At 43.6% G+C, this 14,365-nt stretch overlaps 1 protein-coding gene across 1 annotated transcript; it reads right to left on the minus strand.

Moving 5' to 3' along the window:
* Positions 1–10,765: 10,765 nt before the first annotated feature.
* LOC125623850 (myb/SANT-like DNA-binding domain-containing protein 7) lies at positions 10,766–12,537 on the minus strand. The gene is made up of 2 exons (XM_048823800.2): positions 11,685–12,537; positions 10,766–11,096 (listed from the first exon to the last, which is right to left on the minus strand). The coding sequence occupies exons 1-2, from the start codon at positions 12,264–12,266 to the stop codon at positions 11,079–11,081; spliced, it is 600 nt and encodes a 199-aa protein (XP_048679757.2). The 5' UTR covers positions 12,267–12,537; the 3' UTR covers positions 10,766–11,078.
* Positions 12,538–14,365: the final 1,828 nt, after the last annotated feature.

Here is a 14,365-nt window from a genome sequence, read left to right on the forward strand (position 1 = left end):
CTGCTCTGGGATGAATCAGGGTTGTGTAGTGAAGGAGACTCTTGCCTGTAGAACTCCTGCTTTATTTGTTGCAGAAGCTGGAAGGTGCATAGTGAATGAAGCAGATGTCTGTAGGAAGAGAAAGGAGGGTCAAGGGTGAAGGCAGTTGAATGGTTCCTTGGGGAACTAGATTTTATCCCTGTGCCTTAGAGTTCCTGTGTGATGCTGCCAGGCAAGTCACTTAAATCAAACTTTTCACAGCTAGTCACTAATTTTGTGTTCCTCTTTTATTGGTGCCTGGCTTGAGACCCAGAGATCGGATACGCAGAAATGCTGAGCATTCACACCAAACTGAAGTCAATGGGAGCTATGCTTTGAACATATTATATACTATGTAATGCTACATGCTCTGAAAAATCAGGTCCTAGGCATCTCAATCAGGAACCCAAAATTAGTAATTACTTGTGACCTTAATCTCGCTGTGCCACTATATTCCCATTTTACAGATGGGGAACTACACCTCTGTATCTCACTGAGGTGGCGTGAAAATAAAATTCATTCGTATTTGTGAAGCACTCAGATACTACAGTGATGAATGCGACAAAAAAAACCCAAAAGCCCAGGTCAGCTGATTCGGGCTCAAGGAGTTCATGCTACAGAGATAAAACTAGCAGTTTAACTAGCAGACTTTCAGGCTCAGCCTGGAGTCCAGGTTCTGAGATCCACCCCATTCTCCTCAAGGTTTCAGAGCCGAAGCTGAGAGTCACTGCCATGGGTTGTTTTTTTGTAGCGTAGACATACCCATAGATAAGTTTCAGCCCCAGTATTTTAACAAATGTGTTCCCATTATATAATACATATCAATAAATTGGGAAACAACATTTATATTGGAAAATATGGAATCGTCCTGGAATCATAAAGAACTGGACATTTATACGAATAGCAAGGATATCTAGAGGTATGATAGTAAAGATTTTTTTTAAAAAGAGAAAGATTTGGAAGAGATACAAATTCTCAAGCTTCAGGGCATGAGCCAACTATTACTAATGGGCATTAGAAAGAAACTTTCCCATGGACAAGTTATTTATAACTGCCTTCTGCAGGGTTTCCGGCACTTTGCTCTGGTGAGCATGTGCTACTGGCTGCTGTTAGAGATAGAATACTGGACTAGATGGCCCATTGGTCTGATGTCTGATCCAGTACGGCAATTCCTGTGTTCTCAACCATTTCCAACATGATGCTAAAATACCCCTGCAGGCGAAGACAGCCTGATGGAGCAAACCAATAGCTGAAGTTTCCATATGGTTTCTCTGAACTCTCCCCCTGGAGCAAAACATCTTGCACAACCAGATGATAAAGCTGACCCTGATTTCTGAGAAAGAAAGAAAGAAAGAAAGAAAGAAAGAAAGAAAGAAAGAAAGAAAGAAAGAAAGAAAGAAAGAAAGAAAGAAAGGAATTCTTTACCCACTTCACCCTCAGTCTGATGCACAATGAACACTTAATGGAGGAACAACAACTCACTAGGAACTTTGAGCCAGCCCAAGTATGTTGTGATGAAATTGTTCCCTTGTCTCAAGGAGTACACTGGTTTGGAGAATACCTTCAATGCAATAGTTAAGGTAAAGAAGAAATCTATGCTATAAAATATGTAAAAAGCTAAGGATGAAGATGAGATAATTCCAGTACCATATGGCTACTGGCACATGTAAGTACACTCTTTAAATACAACGTTATTTAGAATTCCCTCAGCTGATTGTTGGAAACACAATACTTGCGGTCTCCCTCCTGAAAAGCCTTTGACACAAAACCATAGAGCCACTTTGGGGCCTGAACAGGATTACCTTAACAGAACTGTTTGGAACTGCAAGGTAGAGCTAAAATACCTTTAAAGTTTCCTGGAGGAAGAAGGCAGATGATATCTATAGAGCACAGGTGAAGAATACACAGTGGAAGTATCAGGAAAGTTTGCAAATTGATTGTCTCCTGTAACTCTGAGCTCAGAATCCAGTTCAAGGGAGATGAGAGATCATTAGAAGTTTCAAGATGCTTGGCTGAGCCTAGGAAGGGCAGACAGAACGTGTGGATTCTGATGGGGGAAATCTGGGGAGAAACTTGATTTGACACAGGGAGAATGTTTTGCCGTACATGCATCCGTGACTAGGAAGCCAGATGGAATCCCTGGTCTGAGTTTATGGAGGTCACACAGTATGAGGTGACTCAGAAGAGCTGCCAAATGAGGGGTAATGGTTTTCATTGCAAGAACACTCACCAATGCTGATAGGTGTGAGAAAGTACTAATCTTACGATGCTGCCATATCAACCCGTGAAACTGGCTGTTGCTTAATCTTGACAGGGAGAAGCTGCATTGTATCTAGGTCAGATTTGGAAAGGGCATCTAAAAATGTCCTGCTGAGATGGACTACTGCATCCAAGTGAACTAGACAGATGACCGCTTGTGCATGGGAAATGGGCCTACAGAGCACTCCAGGAGTCAGAGTTACATGGCTGTGAGGGTTGTGTTAGCAAAAAGAAAAGGAGTACTTGTAGCACCTTAGAGACTAACCAATTTATTTGAGCATGAGCTTTCGTGAGCTACAGTTCAAAGCTGCTTGAGAAGAGAGCTCAGAGAAACCGCAGTTCATGTGATGCAAATGGCAGAACTACAGCAAAAGTCACTGCATTTTCAGCTCTCCCACCTTGCCCTGCAAACAAGAACAGCAGAGCTGCAAAAGTTACATAGCACAATGGAACACAGACTGGGAACACAAATGGGAAGAACAGTACCTGGGAGTCCGAGAACAGAGAAGTTTGTTTAGTCACTGGTTGTAGCTGTACAACAGAGGGTAAGGCAGGTTAACCCATCAGTTCCTTAGATCAACTTGATTTTATCCCCAAAACTGCAAATTCTAATGAGAAATTCCTTCGCAGAGCTGTGTGTTTCTACTGCCATGTAGCCTCAAAGAGGGAAACAGTAAACCAGAGGGTCTACAATACAACACAGTTGCAGCAGATGTTTCTGCAGTGAAACTTTCCCTATGTAAACATATACTAAAGGTAAATATTAAGGGAAAAGTTATGTGTGTGGGATGAGATGAAACAGGGTCTTGGAAATTCCAAGACAAAGCACAATGAGGTTAGGATTCCTTTGAAAATGCTTGCATTTTTCATATGGTAAATTTTCTGCATAGATATCAAGCTCATGCAATGCCCTACCACATTAAAATCACCTAAATAACATACAAAGAAAGAATTCACCATATTCTGAAAACCAGATTCTTCAAGATTTGTGCCTTATATTTCTTAAAACTATAAAACATCAACTGAGGTAATTCCACATGATCCAGGGTATTTTTTAAATAGGATGCTGATGGTTCAGTTAGCCTGACATGAAAAAAGCCATTTTTCATTAATTATATAACAAATGGGTCATGTGTATGATTTGGTAAAAGATTAATGTTCTGCCTATTGGGAGATCCAGTGATGTGATCATTTTTTTGCAGGGCTGGAAGTCAGGGAGTCAGCTTTCTGAAGCTGTCCTGTCTGCTTAAAAAAACGAAAACAACACTACTACGAACTTTCTCTCTAAAAGAAGGGTTGGTAAAAGCAGCAGCACTGAATATTGCTGGGAAGAGATGGGAAAGACAGTGGACAGTGTAGTTGCATCAGCAAAATATCTTGTCTTACAAGATTTGACATCTTTCCCCAAATGGATCAGACTAACTATAGCTCTCTTCTAACTGAATTCAAGTACAATTGCAAAGCAGAGGGTAACATACTTCAGATATGGTTTTCCTAGTGTTTTCCTTGGCTTCTGTTAAAACTCTCTTTGTGGCTTATCACACAAGAGAGTTCTGAGTTGAAAAATAATTAAACACTCAAGAAATCAAACAAGGCCCAGTCAATTAGGTAAATGCATGTGGAACTGAGAAGCTGTATTAATTGAAGAGTGAACTGATCAAAAAGCAAAGCTAAAATTTGTTGTGACTGTATTCAGGTTGTAAAAAAATCACAGATGTCCAAGAGAAAAGTCGTATAAAGAGTAACTGGAGTATTACTTTGATATCCTACACAGTACAAAATGAGAAAGCTAGGAAGCACTGCTATTGACAAAGACTGGAGAAATAAATTACGTGAATAATATGGATTCATTACAGAGTATTTTTAATAGAGGAAAACCAGACTCAAAAATTAACTTCCAAGTAAAATCATGGAATAATAGAATCAGAGACTTTAAGGTCAGAAGGGACCATTATGATCGTCTAGTCTGACCTCCTGCACAACGCAGGCCACAGAATCTCACCCACCCACTCCTGTAATAAACCCCTAACCTATGTCTGAGCTACTGAAGTCCTCTAATTGTGGTTTAAAGACTTCAAGATGCAGAGAATCCTCCAGCAAGTGACCCATGCCCCCTGCTGCAGAGAAAGGCAAAAAAACCCCAGGGCCTCTGCCAATCTGCCCTGGAGGAAAATTCCTTCCCGACCCCAAATATGGCGATCAGCTAAACCCTGAGCATGTGGGCAAGACTCACCAGCCAGACACCCAAGAAAGAATTCTCTGTAGTAACTCAGATCCCACCCCATCTAACATCCCATCATAAGCCATTTGGCATATCTACCGCTAATAGTTGAAGATCAATTAATTGCCAAAATTAGGCTATTCCATCAATTTGTGTGTGCACTTTACTAAGCCACAATAAAATGTAACACAATTCTGTATAGCTTACAGTCTATCCTCAGGAGAGATCCAGGATGGGAAAAGTAGGGGTATTTCTAGACCAGACTGAAGTCTATTTGCTCTGTATGGAGGAACTTAGCTGAGGTTTGAACAAAGTATTTGGAGGGCAGATATTATCCAGTCTCTCACCCACACCAACTTTTGTTGGAACAACTGCAAAAATTTAGTATTGGTAGATGCATATCAGGGTCTCTTAGGGTAAGTCTACATTGGAGCTGGGAGCATGCCTCCCAGCCCAGGCAGACAGACTTGGGCTAGCTCTGCTCAAGCTAGCACACTAACAATAGCCGAACTGATTTTGTAGGACAGGCTAGCCAGACACCTGAGCTCAGATCCAGGGGGAAGAGCAGGCTTGGACTCAGGTGGCTAGCCCATCCTGCAACAGCCATGCTTTTCTTTTTAACAAGCTAGCTTGAGCAGAGTCTGTCTACCTGCACTAGAAGGCATGCTCCCAGCTGCAGTATAGACAAACCCGCAGTCAATCAAAAGCATCACTTACGATCTCTGATAGTGAAAGTGAATTGGTGTGCCAACATCATCCAAATAAATAAGAAGTGGATTAGTAAGTAGCATACTGCATGCTTATGTAAAATTCCCCATCAAAGAGAGTTTTGTGTTTCTGTCAGAATCATGATCAATCAGATCTTGTACCCAATGGATAAAGTTAACCCCTAAGAGAACGGCAGGAATTAACCTTTCTGAAGGTGTATCAATTGTAAGTCCAAACTCTTTTTTCAGGAGAGTACATCAGAACTTTAAATTGCTTCTGGATTCTTGGCATTTTTGCTGAATAATATCAAAATGCATTTAAACAAAAGAATCCTTATAAAACAGTTGGTATCCAATGTTCTGTTGCCAGTATCATTTTAGTGCAAGAGTATTTGCCAGTGTCCTTTGAAATAAAATACTAAACATTGGTATGTCTATACTACAGAGGTGTGGTGGACAGCAACACAGACTAGCCACTTGAGTACAAACCCAGGGTCCCAGGTGGGTTTCTACAGCCCATGCTGCCATGGCTTCACAGCTATCTTATTTGAGCTAACTAGATCAAAGCTAGCTTGGGTGTGTCGACATGTACTGCAGTGCAGACATACCCATGGACAAAAATAAGTTGAACAAATTTGATATAAATTTGTAGCAACTGTAAAGGACTTCACTTCCGGTATTTTCATAGCTGTCCATTACATCATTGGTATGCTCAATCATGTGCACATGGCAAGCACGTGGCATTTATATAAGGGTTAACTCTATTAATTGAGCCTAAAGAAGAATCAAACTCTATGTTTCAAAGACAATTTTCAAATTGGAGAGTAACACCAGGCATGAGGAAGACAACACCACATGTTTACTTCTGTGTCAGTTACAACAAATCTTATACATATACAATGTACAAAAATGTATAAACTACAGTTTAAAAAAAGCCAAGTACAACGAAACTACTTCAAGCATAGATATGGATAGGAATTGTTGTTTGAAAGTATTTCTTGCTACATGACCACCAGTTGGGTAAATGAAGTGTGTCAATTCTGTCCTGATCCTGCAATTTGCTGCATGCAGGTGCACTGCTGTGCCTTTATGGAGCCTCACTGAAGTTAGTATAGCTCTGCAAGGATGCAGTGCATTGCAGGACTGGGGCCACAGGTTAATTCTTGTCCCTATTAACCCAAATGGGAGTTTTGCTATTGACTTCAATAGGGCCAGGATTTCACTATAGTTTTCCTTGATGTAGTCAACCAGTAAGAATCTAGTTTATTTTATTTACATATATATAGAAATACCTATGGAATTTACAAGATGGTTAACCTATAACCACTACATTAGGGCTGCAGAATAAATGTAACTAATTTGTTAAGCGCTGACAAACTAATAAATTGTTCCATCTTATTAGCCTCATAATAATAGACAAACAGTGCTACAAGGGACACCGTCAAGCACATATAAACCAAAATTGTGTGTGTGTGTGTTTAAACAGAAAATAACAAAACCAATAAAAATACAAATGATTCCCTGGATTAAAAGAAGAAGTCAATGAAAATATTAGTTTGGATTTATATAGTACCCAGCAGGGTGACAATTTAGAAACCAAACATTCCTGCATTGTGCTAGTACATGAGAACCAGGAAGTGAAACCGACTAAAAACAACTGTGAAAGGACTCCTCTCCATTTCATTGTCCAAGACAAAGTGCAAATATGAAAAGTAAATCAGACATCAGTGGTGCCAACTCCAGCTGTTCAAAAATCATGAGTGAGGATGCAAATAATCACAAGACATTTTAAAAGAATTAAATTATTTAAAAAATAATAAATGTGGGGTTCTTTTCATTTTTCTTCTGGTCTTTGAGCCTTATGGGTCATGTTTTCATGTGTTTATCTGCAACCATGAGGACTGGAAACTTTTTTTTTTTTAAATTAAAACAAAGATTCTCAGTCAATCACATGCCTTCAGGAGCTAAGAGAAACACCAAATATCATGAGACTCAAAATAAACCATGAGAGTTGGCAATAATTAAATATTTTTAAAAGTATTTGGAGTTTTAATATAAAAAAGGTGATAGGAGAAACAACCATAAGGAGTTACAAAATAATGATTTGTCTTGGCACAGAAGCTCATAAAAGCAGAAAATAATAGGGAAAAAGCTTGTTGCTCAAAGAGATCATGTGTTATGGTGAAAGTCATTCATTTTCTACCCAGAAACATGTTAGCTTTAATGTATAATGTTTTGTGTACAGTGACGGAAAAAGCCATGCAACCAAGCAAAAATGATATTTCCTTTATGAATTTCTCCTAAATCTGTAGAGATAACAGATTAAGGTTTTCTAAAATGAAGAGTGGATCGTTTTAAAATGATTGTAAAGGCAGCTGACTAATACAATTTGAATAGAAGCCCTGCAGCTAACCCACAGCAGAAAACTGATTATCATACCAATGCAATGCATAGAACCGTAAGGGCTTTTTGTTTTCAGTTTAACAAACAAAATTCATTCAGACTATCAGGCTGAGGGTATGTCTACACTACGGAATAAGGTCGAATTTATAGAAGTCGGTTTTTTAGAAATCGGTTTTATATATTCGAGTGTGCGTGTCCCCACAGAAAATGCTCTAAGTGCATTAAGTGCATTAACTCGGCGGAGCGCTTCCACAGTACCGAGGCTAGAGTCGACTTCCGGAGCGTTGCACTGTGGGTAGCTATCCCACAGTTCCCGCAGTCTCTGATGCCCATTGGAATTCTGGGTTGAGATCCCAATGCCTGATGGGGCTAAAACATTGTCGCGGGTGGTTCTGGGTACATATCGTCAGGCCCCCCTTCCCTCCCTCCCTCCGTGAAAGCAAGGGCAGACAATCATTTCGTGCCTTTTTTCCTGAGTTACCTGTGCAGACGCCATACCACGGCAAGCATGGAGCCCGCTCAGGTAACCGTCACCCTATGTCTCCTGGGTGCTGGCAGACGCGGTACGGCTTTGCTGCACAGTAGCAGCAACCCATTGCCTTCTGGCAGCAGACGGTGCAATACGACTGGTAGTCGTCCTCGTCGTGTCCGAGGTGCTCCTGGCCACGTCGGCTGGGAGCGCCTGGGCAGACATGGGCGCAGGGACTAAATTTGGAGAGACTTGACCAGGTCATTCTCTTTAGTCCTGCAGTCAGTCCTATTGAACCGTCTTATGGTGAGCGGACAGGCGATACGGACTGCTAGCAGTCGTACTGTACCATCTTCTGCCAGGCAGGCAAGAGATGAGGATTGCTAGCAGTCGTATTGTACCATCTTCTGCCAGACAGGCAAGAGATGAAGATGGCTAGCAGTCGTACTGTACCATCTTCTGCCGAGCAGCCATGAGATGTGGATGGCATGCAGTCCTTCTGCACCGTCTGCTGCCAGCCAAAGATGTAAAAGATAGATGGAGTGGCTCAGAACAAGAAATAGACCAGATTTGTTTTGTACTCATTTGCCTCCTCCCCTGTCTAGGGGACTCATTCCTCTAGATCACACTGCAGTCACTCACAGAGAAGGTGCAGCGAGGTAAATCTAGCCATGTATCAATCAGAGGCCAGGCTAACCTCCTTGTTCCAATAAGAACGATAACTTAGGTGCACCATTTCTTATTGGAATCCTCCGTGCAGTCCTGCCTGAAATACTCCTTGATGTACAGGCACCCCCTTTGTTGATTTTAGCTCCCTGAAGCCAACCCTGTAAGCCGTGTCGTCAGTCGCCCCTCCCTCCATCAGAGCAACGGCAGACAATCGTTCCGCGCCTTTTTTCTGTGCGGACGCCATACCAAGGCAAGCATGGAGGCCGCTCAGCTCACTTTGGCAATTAGGAGCACATTAAACACCACACGCATTATCCAGCAGTATATGCAGCACCAGAACCTGGCAAAGCGATACCGGGCGAGGAGGCGACATCAGCGCGGTCACGTGAGTGATCAGGACATGGACACAGATTTCTCTGAAAGCATGGGCCCTGCCAATGCATGCATCATGGTGCTAATGGGGCAGGTTCATGCGGTGGAACGCCGATTCTGGGCTCGGGAAACAAGCACAGACTGGTGGGACCGCATAGTGTTGCAGGTCTGGGACGATTCCCAGTGGCTGCGAAACTTTCGCATGCGTAAGGGCACTTTCATGGAACTTTGTGACTTGCTTTCCCCTGCCCTGAGGCGCATGAATACCAAGATGAGAGCAGCCCTCACAGTTGAGAAGCGAGTGGCGATAGCCCTGTGGAAGCTTGCAATGCCAGACAGCTACCGGTCAGTTGGGAATCAATTTGGAGTGGGCAAATCTACTGTGGGGGCTGCTGTGATGCAAGTAGCCCATGCAATCAAAGATCTGCTGATATCAAGGGTAGTGACCCTGGGAAATGTGCAGGTCATAGTGGATGGCTTTGCTGCAATGGGATTCCCTAACTGTGGTGGGGCTATAGACGGAACCCATATCCCTATCTTGGCACCGGAGCACCAAGCCGCCGAGTACATAAACTGCAAGGGGTACTTTTCAATAGTGCTGCAAGCTCTGGTGGATCACAAGGGACGTTTCACCAACATCAACGTGGGATGGCCGGGAAAGGTGCATGATGCTCGCATCTTCAGGAACTCTGGTCTGTTTCAAAAGCTGCAGGAAGGGACTTTATTCCCAGACCAGAAAATAACTGTTGGGGATGTTGAAATGCCTATATGTATCCTTGGGGACCCAGCCTACCCCTTAATGCCATGGCTCATGAAGCCGTACACAGGCAGCCTGGACAGTAGTCAGGAGCTGTTCAACTACAGGCTGAGCAAGTGCAGAATGGTGGTAGAATGTGCATTTGGACGTTTAAAGGCGCGCTGGCGCAGTTTACTGACTCGCTTAGACCTCAGCGAAACCAATATTCCCACTGTTATTACTGCTTGCTGTGTGCTCCACAATATCTGTGAGAGTAAGGGGGAGACGTTTATGGCGGGGTGGGAGGTTGAGGCAAATCGCCTGGCTGCTGGTTACGCGCAGCCAGACACCAGGGCGGTTAGAAGAGCACAGGAGGGCGCGGTACGCATCAGAGAAGCTTTGAAAACCAGTTTCATGACTGGCCAGGCTACGGTGTGAAAGTTCTGTTTGTTTCTCCTTGATGAAACCCCCCGCCCCTTGGTTCACTCTACTTCCCTGTAAGCTAACCACCCGCCCCTCCTCCCTTCAATCACCGCTTGCAGAGGCAATAAAGTCATTGTCGCTTCACATTCATGCATTCTTTATTCATTCATCACACAAATAGGGGGATGACTACCAAGGTAGCCCAGGAGGGGTGGTGGAGGAGGGAAGGAAAATGCCACACAGCACTTTAAGCACAGCACTTTAAAAGTTTACAACTTTAAAATTTATTGAATGACAGCCTTCTTTTTTTGGGGCAATCCTCTGTGGTGGAGTGGCTGGTTGGCCGGAGGCCCCCCCACCGCGTTCTTGGGCGTCTGGGTGTGGAGGCTATGGAACTTGGGGAGGAGGGCGGTTGGTTACACAGGGGCTGTAGTGGCAGTCTGTGCTCCAGCTGCCTTTGCTGCAGCTCAACCATACACTGCAGCATACTGGTTTGGTCCTGCAGCAGCCTCAGCATTGAATCCTGCCTCCTCTCATCACGCTGCCGCCACATTTGAGCTTGAGCCCTGTCTTCAGCCCGCCACTTACTCTCTTCAGCCCGCCACTTACTCTCTTCAGCCCGCCACCTCTCCTCCCGGTCATTTTGTGCTTTCCTGCACTCTGACATTATTTGCCTCCACGCATTCGTCTGTGCTCTGTCAGTGTGGGAGGACAGCATGAGCTCGGAGAACATTTCATCGCGAGTGCGGTTTTTTTTCTTTCTAAGCTTCACTAGCCTCTGGGAAGGAGAAGATCCTGTGATCATTGAAACACATGCAGCTGGTGGAGAAAAAAAAAGGGACAGCAGTATTTTAAAAGACACATTTTATAAAACAGTGGCTACACTCTTTCAGGGTAAACCTTGCTGTTAACATTACATACATAGCACATGTGCTTTCGTTACAAGGTCGCATTTTGCCTCCTCCCACCGCGTGACTACCCCCTCAACCTTCCCCCCTCCCTGTGGCTAACAGCGCGGAACATTTCTGTTTAGCCACAGGCAAACAGCCCAGGAGGAATGGGCTCCTCTGAGTGTCCCCTGAAGAAAAGCACTCTATTTCAACCAGGTGACCATGAATTATATCTCACTCTCCTGAGGATAACACAGAGAGATAAAGAACGGATGTTGTTTGAATGCCAGCAAACATACACTGCAATGCTTTGTTCTACAATGATTCCCGAGTACGTGTTACTGGCCTGGAGTGGTAAAGTGTCCTACCATGAAGGACGCAATAAGGCTGCCCTCCCCAGAAACCTTTTGCAAAGGCTTTAGGACTACATCTAGGAGAACCGCAAATGCCAGGGCAAAGTAATCCTTTCACATGCTTGCTTTTAAACCATGTATAGTATTTTAAAAGGTACACTCACCAGAGGTCCCTTCTCCGCCTGCTGGGTCCAGGAGGCAGCCTTGGGTGGGTTCGGGGGTACTGGCTCCAGGTCTAGGGTGAGAAACAGTTCCTGGCTGTCGGGAAAACCGGTTTCTCCGCTTGCTTGCTGTGAGCTATCTACAACCTCCTCCTCATCATCATCTTCTTCGTCCCCAAAACCTGCTTCCGTATTGCCTCCATCTCCATTGAAGGAGTCAAACAACACGGCTGGGGTAGTGGTGGCTGAACCCCCTAAAATGGCATGCAGCTCATCATAGAAGCGGCATGTTTGGGGCTCTGACCCAGAGCGGCTGTTCGCCTCTCTGGTTTTCTGGTAGGCTTGCCTCAGCTCCTTCAGTTTCACGCGGCACTGCTTCGGGTCCCTGTTATGGCCTCTGTCCTTCATGCCCTGGGAGATTTTCACAAAGGTTTTGGCATTTCGAAAACTGGAACGGAGTTCTGATAGCACGGATTCCTCTCCCCAAACAGCGATCAGATCCTGTACCTCCCATTCGGTCCATGCTGGAGCTCTTTTGCGATTCTGGGACTCCATCATGGTCACCTGTGCTGATGAGGTCTGCATGGTCACCTGCAGCTTTCCACGCTGGCCAAACAGGAAATGAGATTCAAAAGTTCTTGGTTCTTTTCCTGTCTACCTGGCCAGTGCATCTGAGTTGAGAGTGCTGTCCAGAGCGGTCATAATGGAGCACTCTGGGATAGCTCCCGGAGGCCAATACCATCAAATTGTGTCCACAGTACCCCAAATTCGAGCCGGCAACGTCGATTTAAGCGCTAATCCACTTGTCAGGGGTGGAGTAAGGAAATCGATTTTAAGAGCCCTTTAAGTCGAAATACAGGGCTTCATTGTGTGGACGGGTGCAGGTTTACATCGATTTAACGCTGCTAAATTCGACCTAAAGTCCTAGTGTAGACCAGGGCTGAGATTCTTTGGTCTGTTAAACCCACTGAGCTACAAAAAAAATGTCCTTAAATAGCCAATAGTGGAGAACTCCCCTTGTGCAGGAGAACTCCACTGGTGTAAAGTTGGCAGAGATAGTATAGCTGTCTCCCCATCCCTGCTGTAGTGGGGGAGATGGCATTCTGGGACAGGTGTGGAGCAGGAATGGAACATGGAAGAGCAGGGATCGGCTGCCCCCCAAGACTGGCACAAGGTCATTGAACGAGTGTAAGTCAGAGCTGCTCTTTTGCAGGGGTCTGGGTGTCACTCAGGATCGGGGAGCTGCAATCAGTTTCCTGACCCTCTCACTCTCTCCCTGAGTCCAAGTGGTGTTCAGATGCAGTTGAGACGCTGCCTCATAGATATTAGGCGTCCTGGCTTGTTTACTAACAAACCAGTTGTATGTCTGTCCAAAATCAATGCTAAAAAGGCTTTAGTAATCCACTGTCAAGCTATTTTTTCTTTTTATGCCAGTGAATGTGTAAGGTGGAACCAGGAATAAGGTTGGTATAAAATAAAGATGCCATGAAGAAGTAAAGATAGATGCTACAGTCAATGAGGCAGTAGGTCGTCTTGCCATCAATGCATCTGATACGTTGTTTTAAAAAAATAAGCCATTGAATATTTTAAGCAGATAAAATTGATCTTGAAAAACAATTCTAGTAGAAAAATAACAGTGTGACAAGCACCCTCAGTTCTGTTACGGCTTAATTCATAATTTTCTCACACTGAACAATTACTCATATTTCACCTTTCTTGTCCCTGAGGTTTTTAATTCTTCTCTCCAAAAAGTAATGTTATCTTCGCTGTTCAATTACACTTTAACCACTCTATCAGATCAAACGTATGGACTCTTGTCTGAGTCTCCCTTACTCAGCTTTTACTTCATGAAGAGAAGAGCTACATTCCAAGGTCACAAATGATTAATCCTGACCTGTGAACCATGAAAATGTTAAGTCTTAATATAAACGTATTACTGTACATAGCAAAGTGAAACATACTATGTATCTAAGAAAAATAATTAACTGAATTTTCCTGACTTTACTCTTTGGTTGCTAATTAAGCACTTAATACAAAATCAGTTCTCTGAGGATATATTACATGCTTAGAAAAATAGTGGAATCATTTGACCCCTCAAGAACGCGTGCTGTATATATTTGCTTTCCAGGTTTTGCACAATAGGCTGGTTCCCTGTTAAATCTTGAGGTGTTCATAACATGCACTGCTCAGGATGCTAAAAGAACAAGCTGGCTTTGTGAAGGGAGCACTGTTTGAAAATGTGCACATTTAAAATATCTGTTAGTTTTCTGGTGATATTTGATTAAAATTGCATCACAGAGTAGGAAGGAGGTAAGCAGAGTGAAATGACTTGGGGAGAAAAATGTTTAAAGTGAAGATTAACAAACACAAGATAAGTAAGATGGCAAATAACAAGTAAAGAAATTAACTAAGTACAAGGCTTGGGGGGGAAAAAATTCCCATTCCCTTCCAGTGGCAGAACATAAAGGTTAACTTCTTACAAGAGAAAATACCTTTTTATTTAGGTCCACTAATCTGGACTGCTGAAATACCCACTGTTCTCAAAGAATCTCCAGTCCAAATAGTGGGGTGAAAGTCTGTGTTGTTGGGAGCTCTTTTGTGTGTGGATACAAGGTGTGTTACAGGCCTGCTAGGGAAACACAGTGGTTGACACGTCAAATTTCTTCACTGTATTTGTGCAGGGC

Source organism: Caretta caretta, chromosome 17, assembly GCF_965140235.1.
Source record: "Caretta caretta isolate rCarCar2 chromosome 17, rCarCar1.hap1, whole genome shotgun sequence".
Classification (NCBI taxonomy): domain Eukaryota; kingdom Metazoa; phylum Chordata; order Testudines; family Cheloniidae; genus Caretta; species Caretta caretta.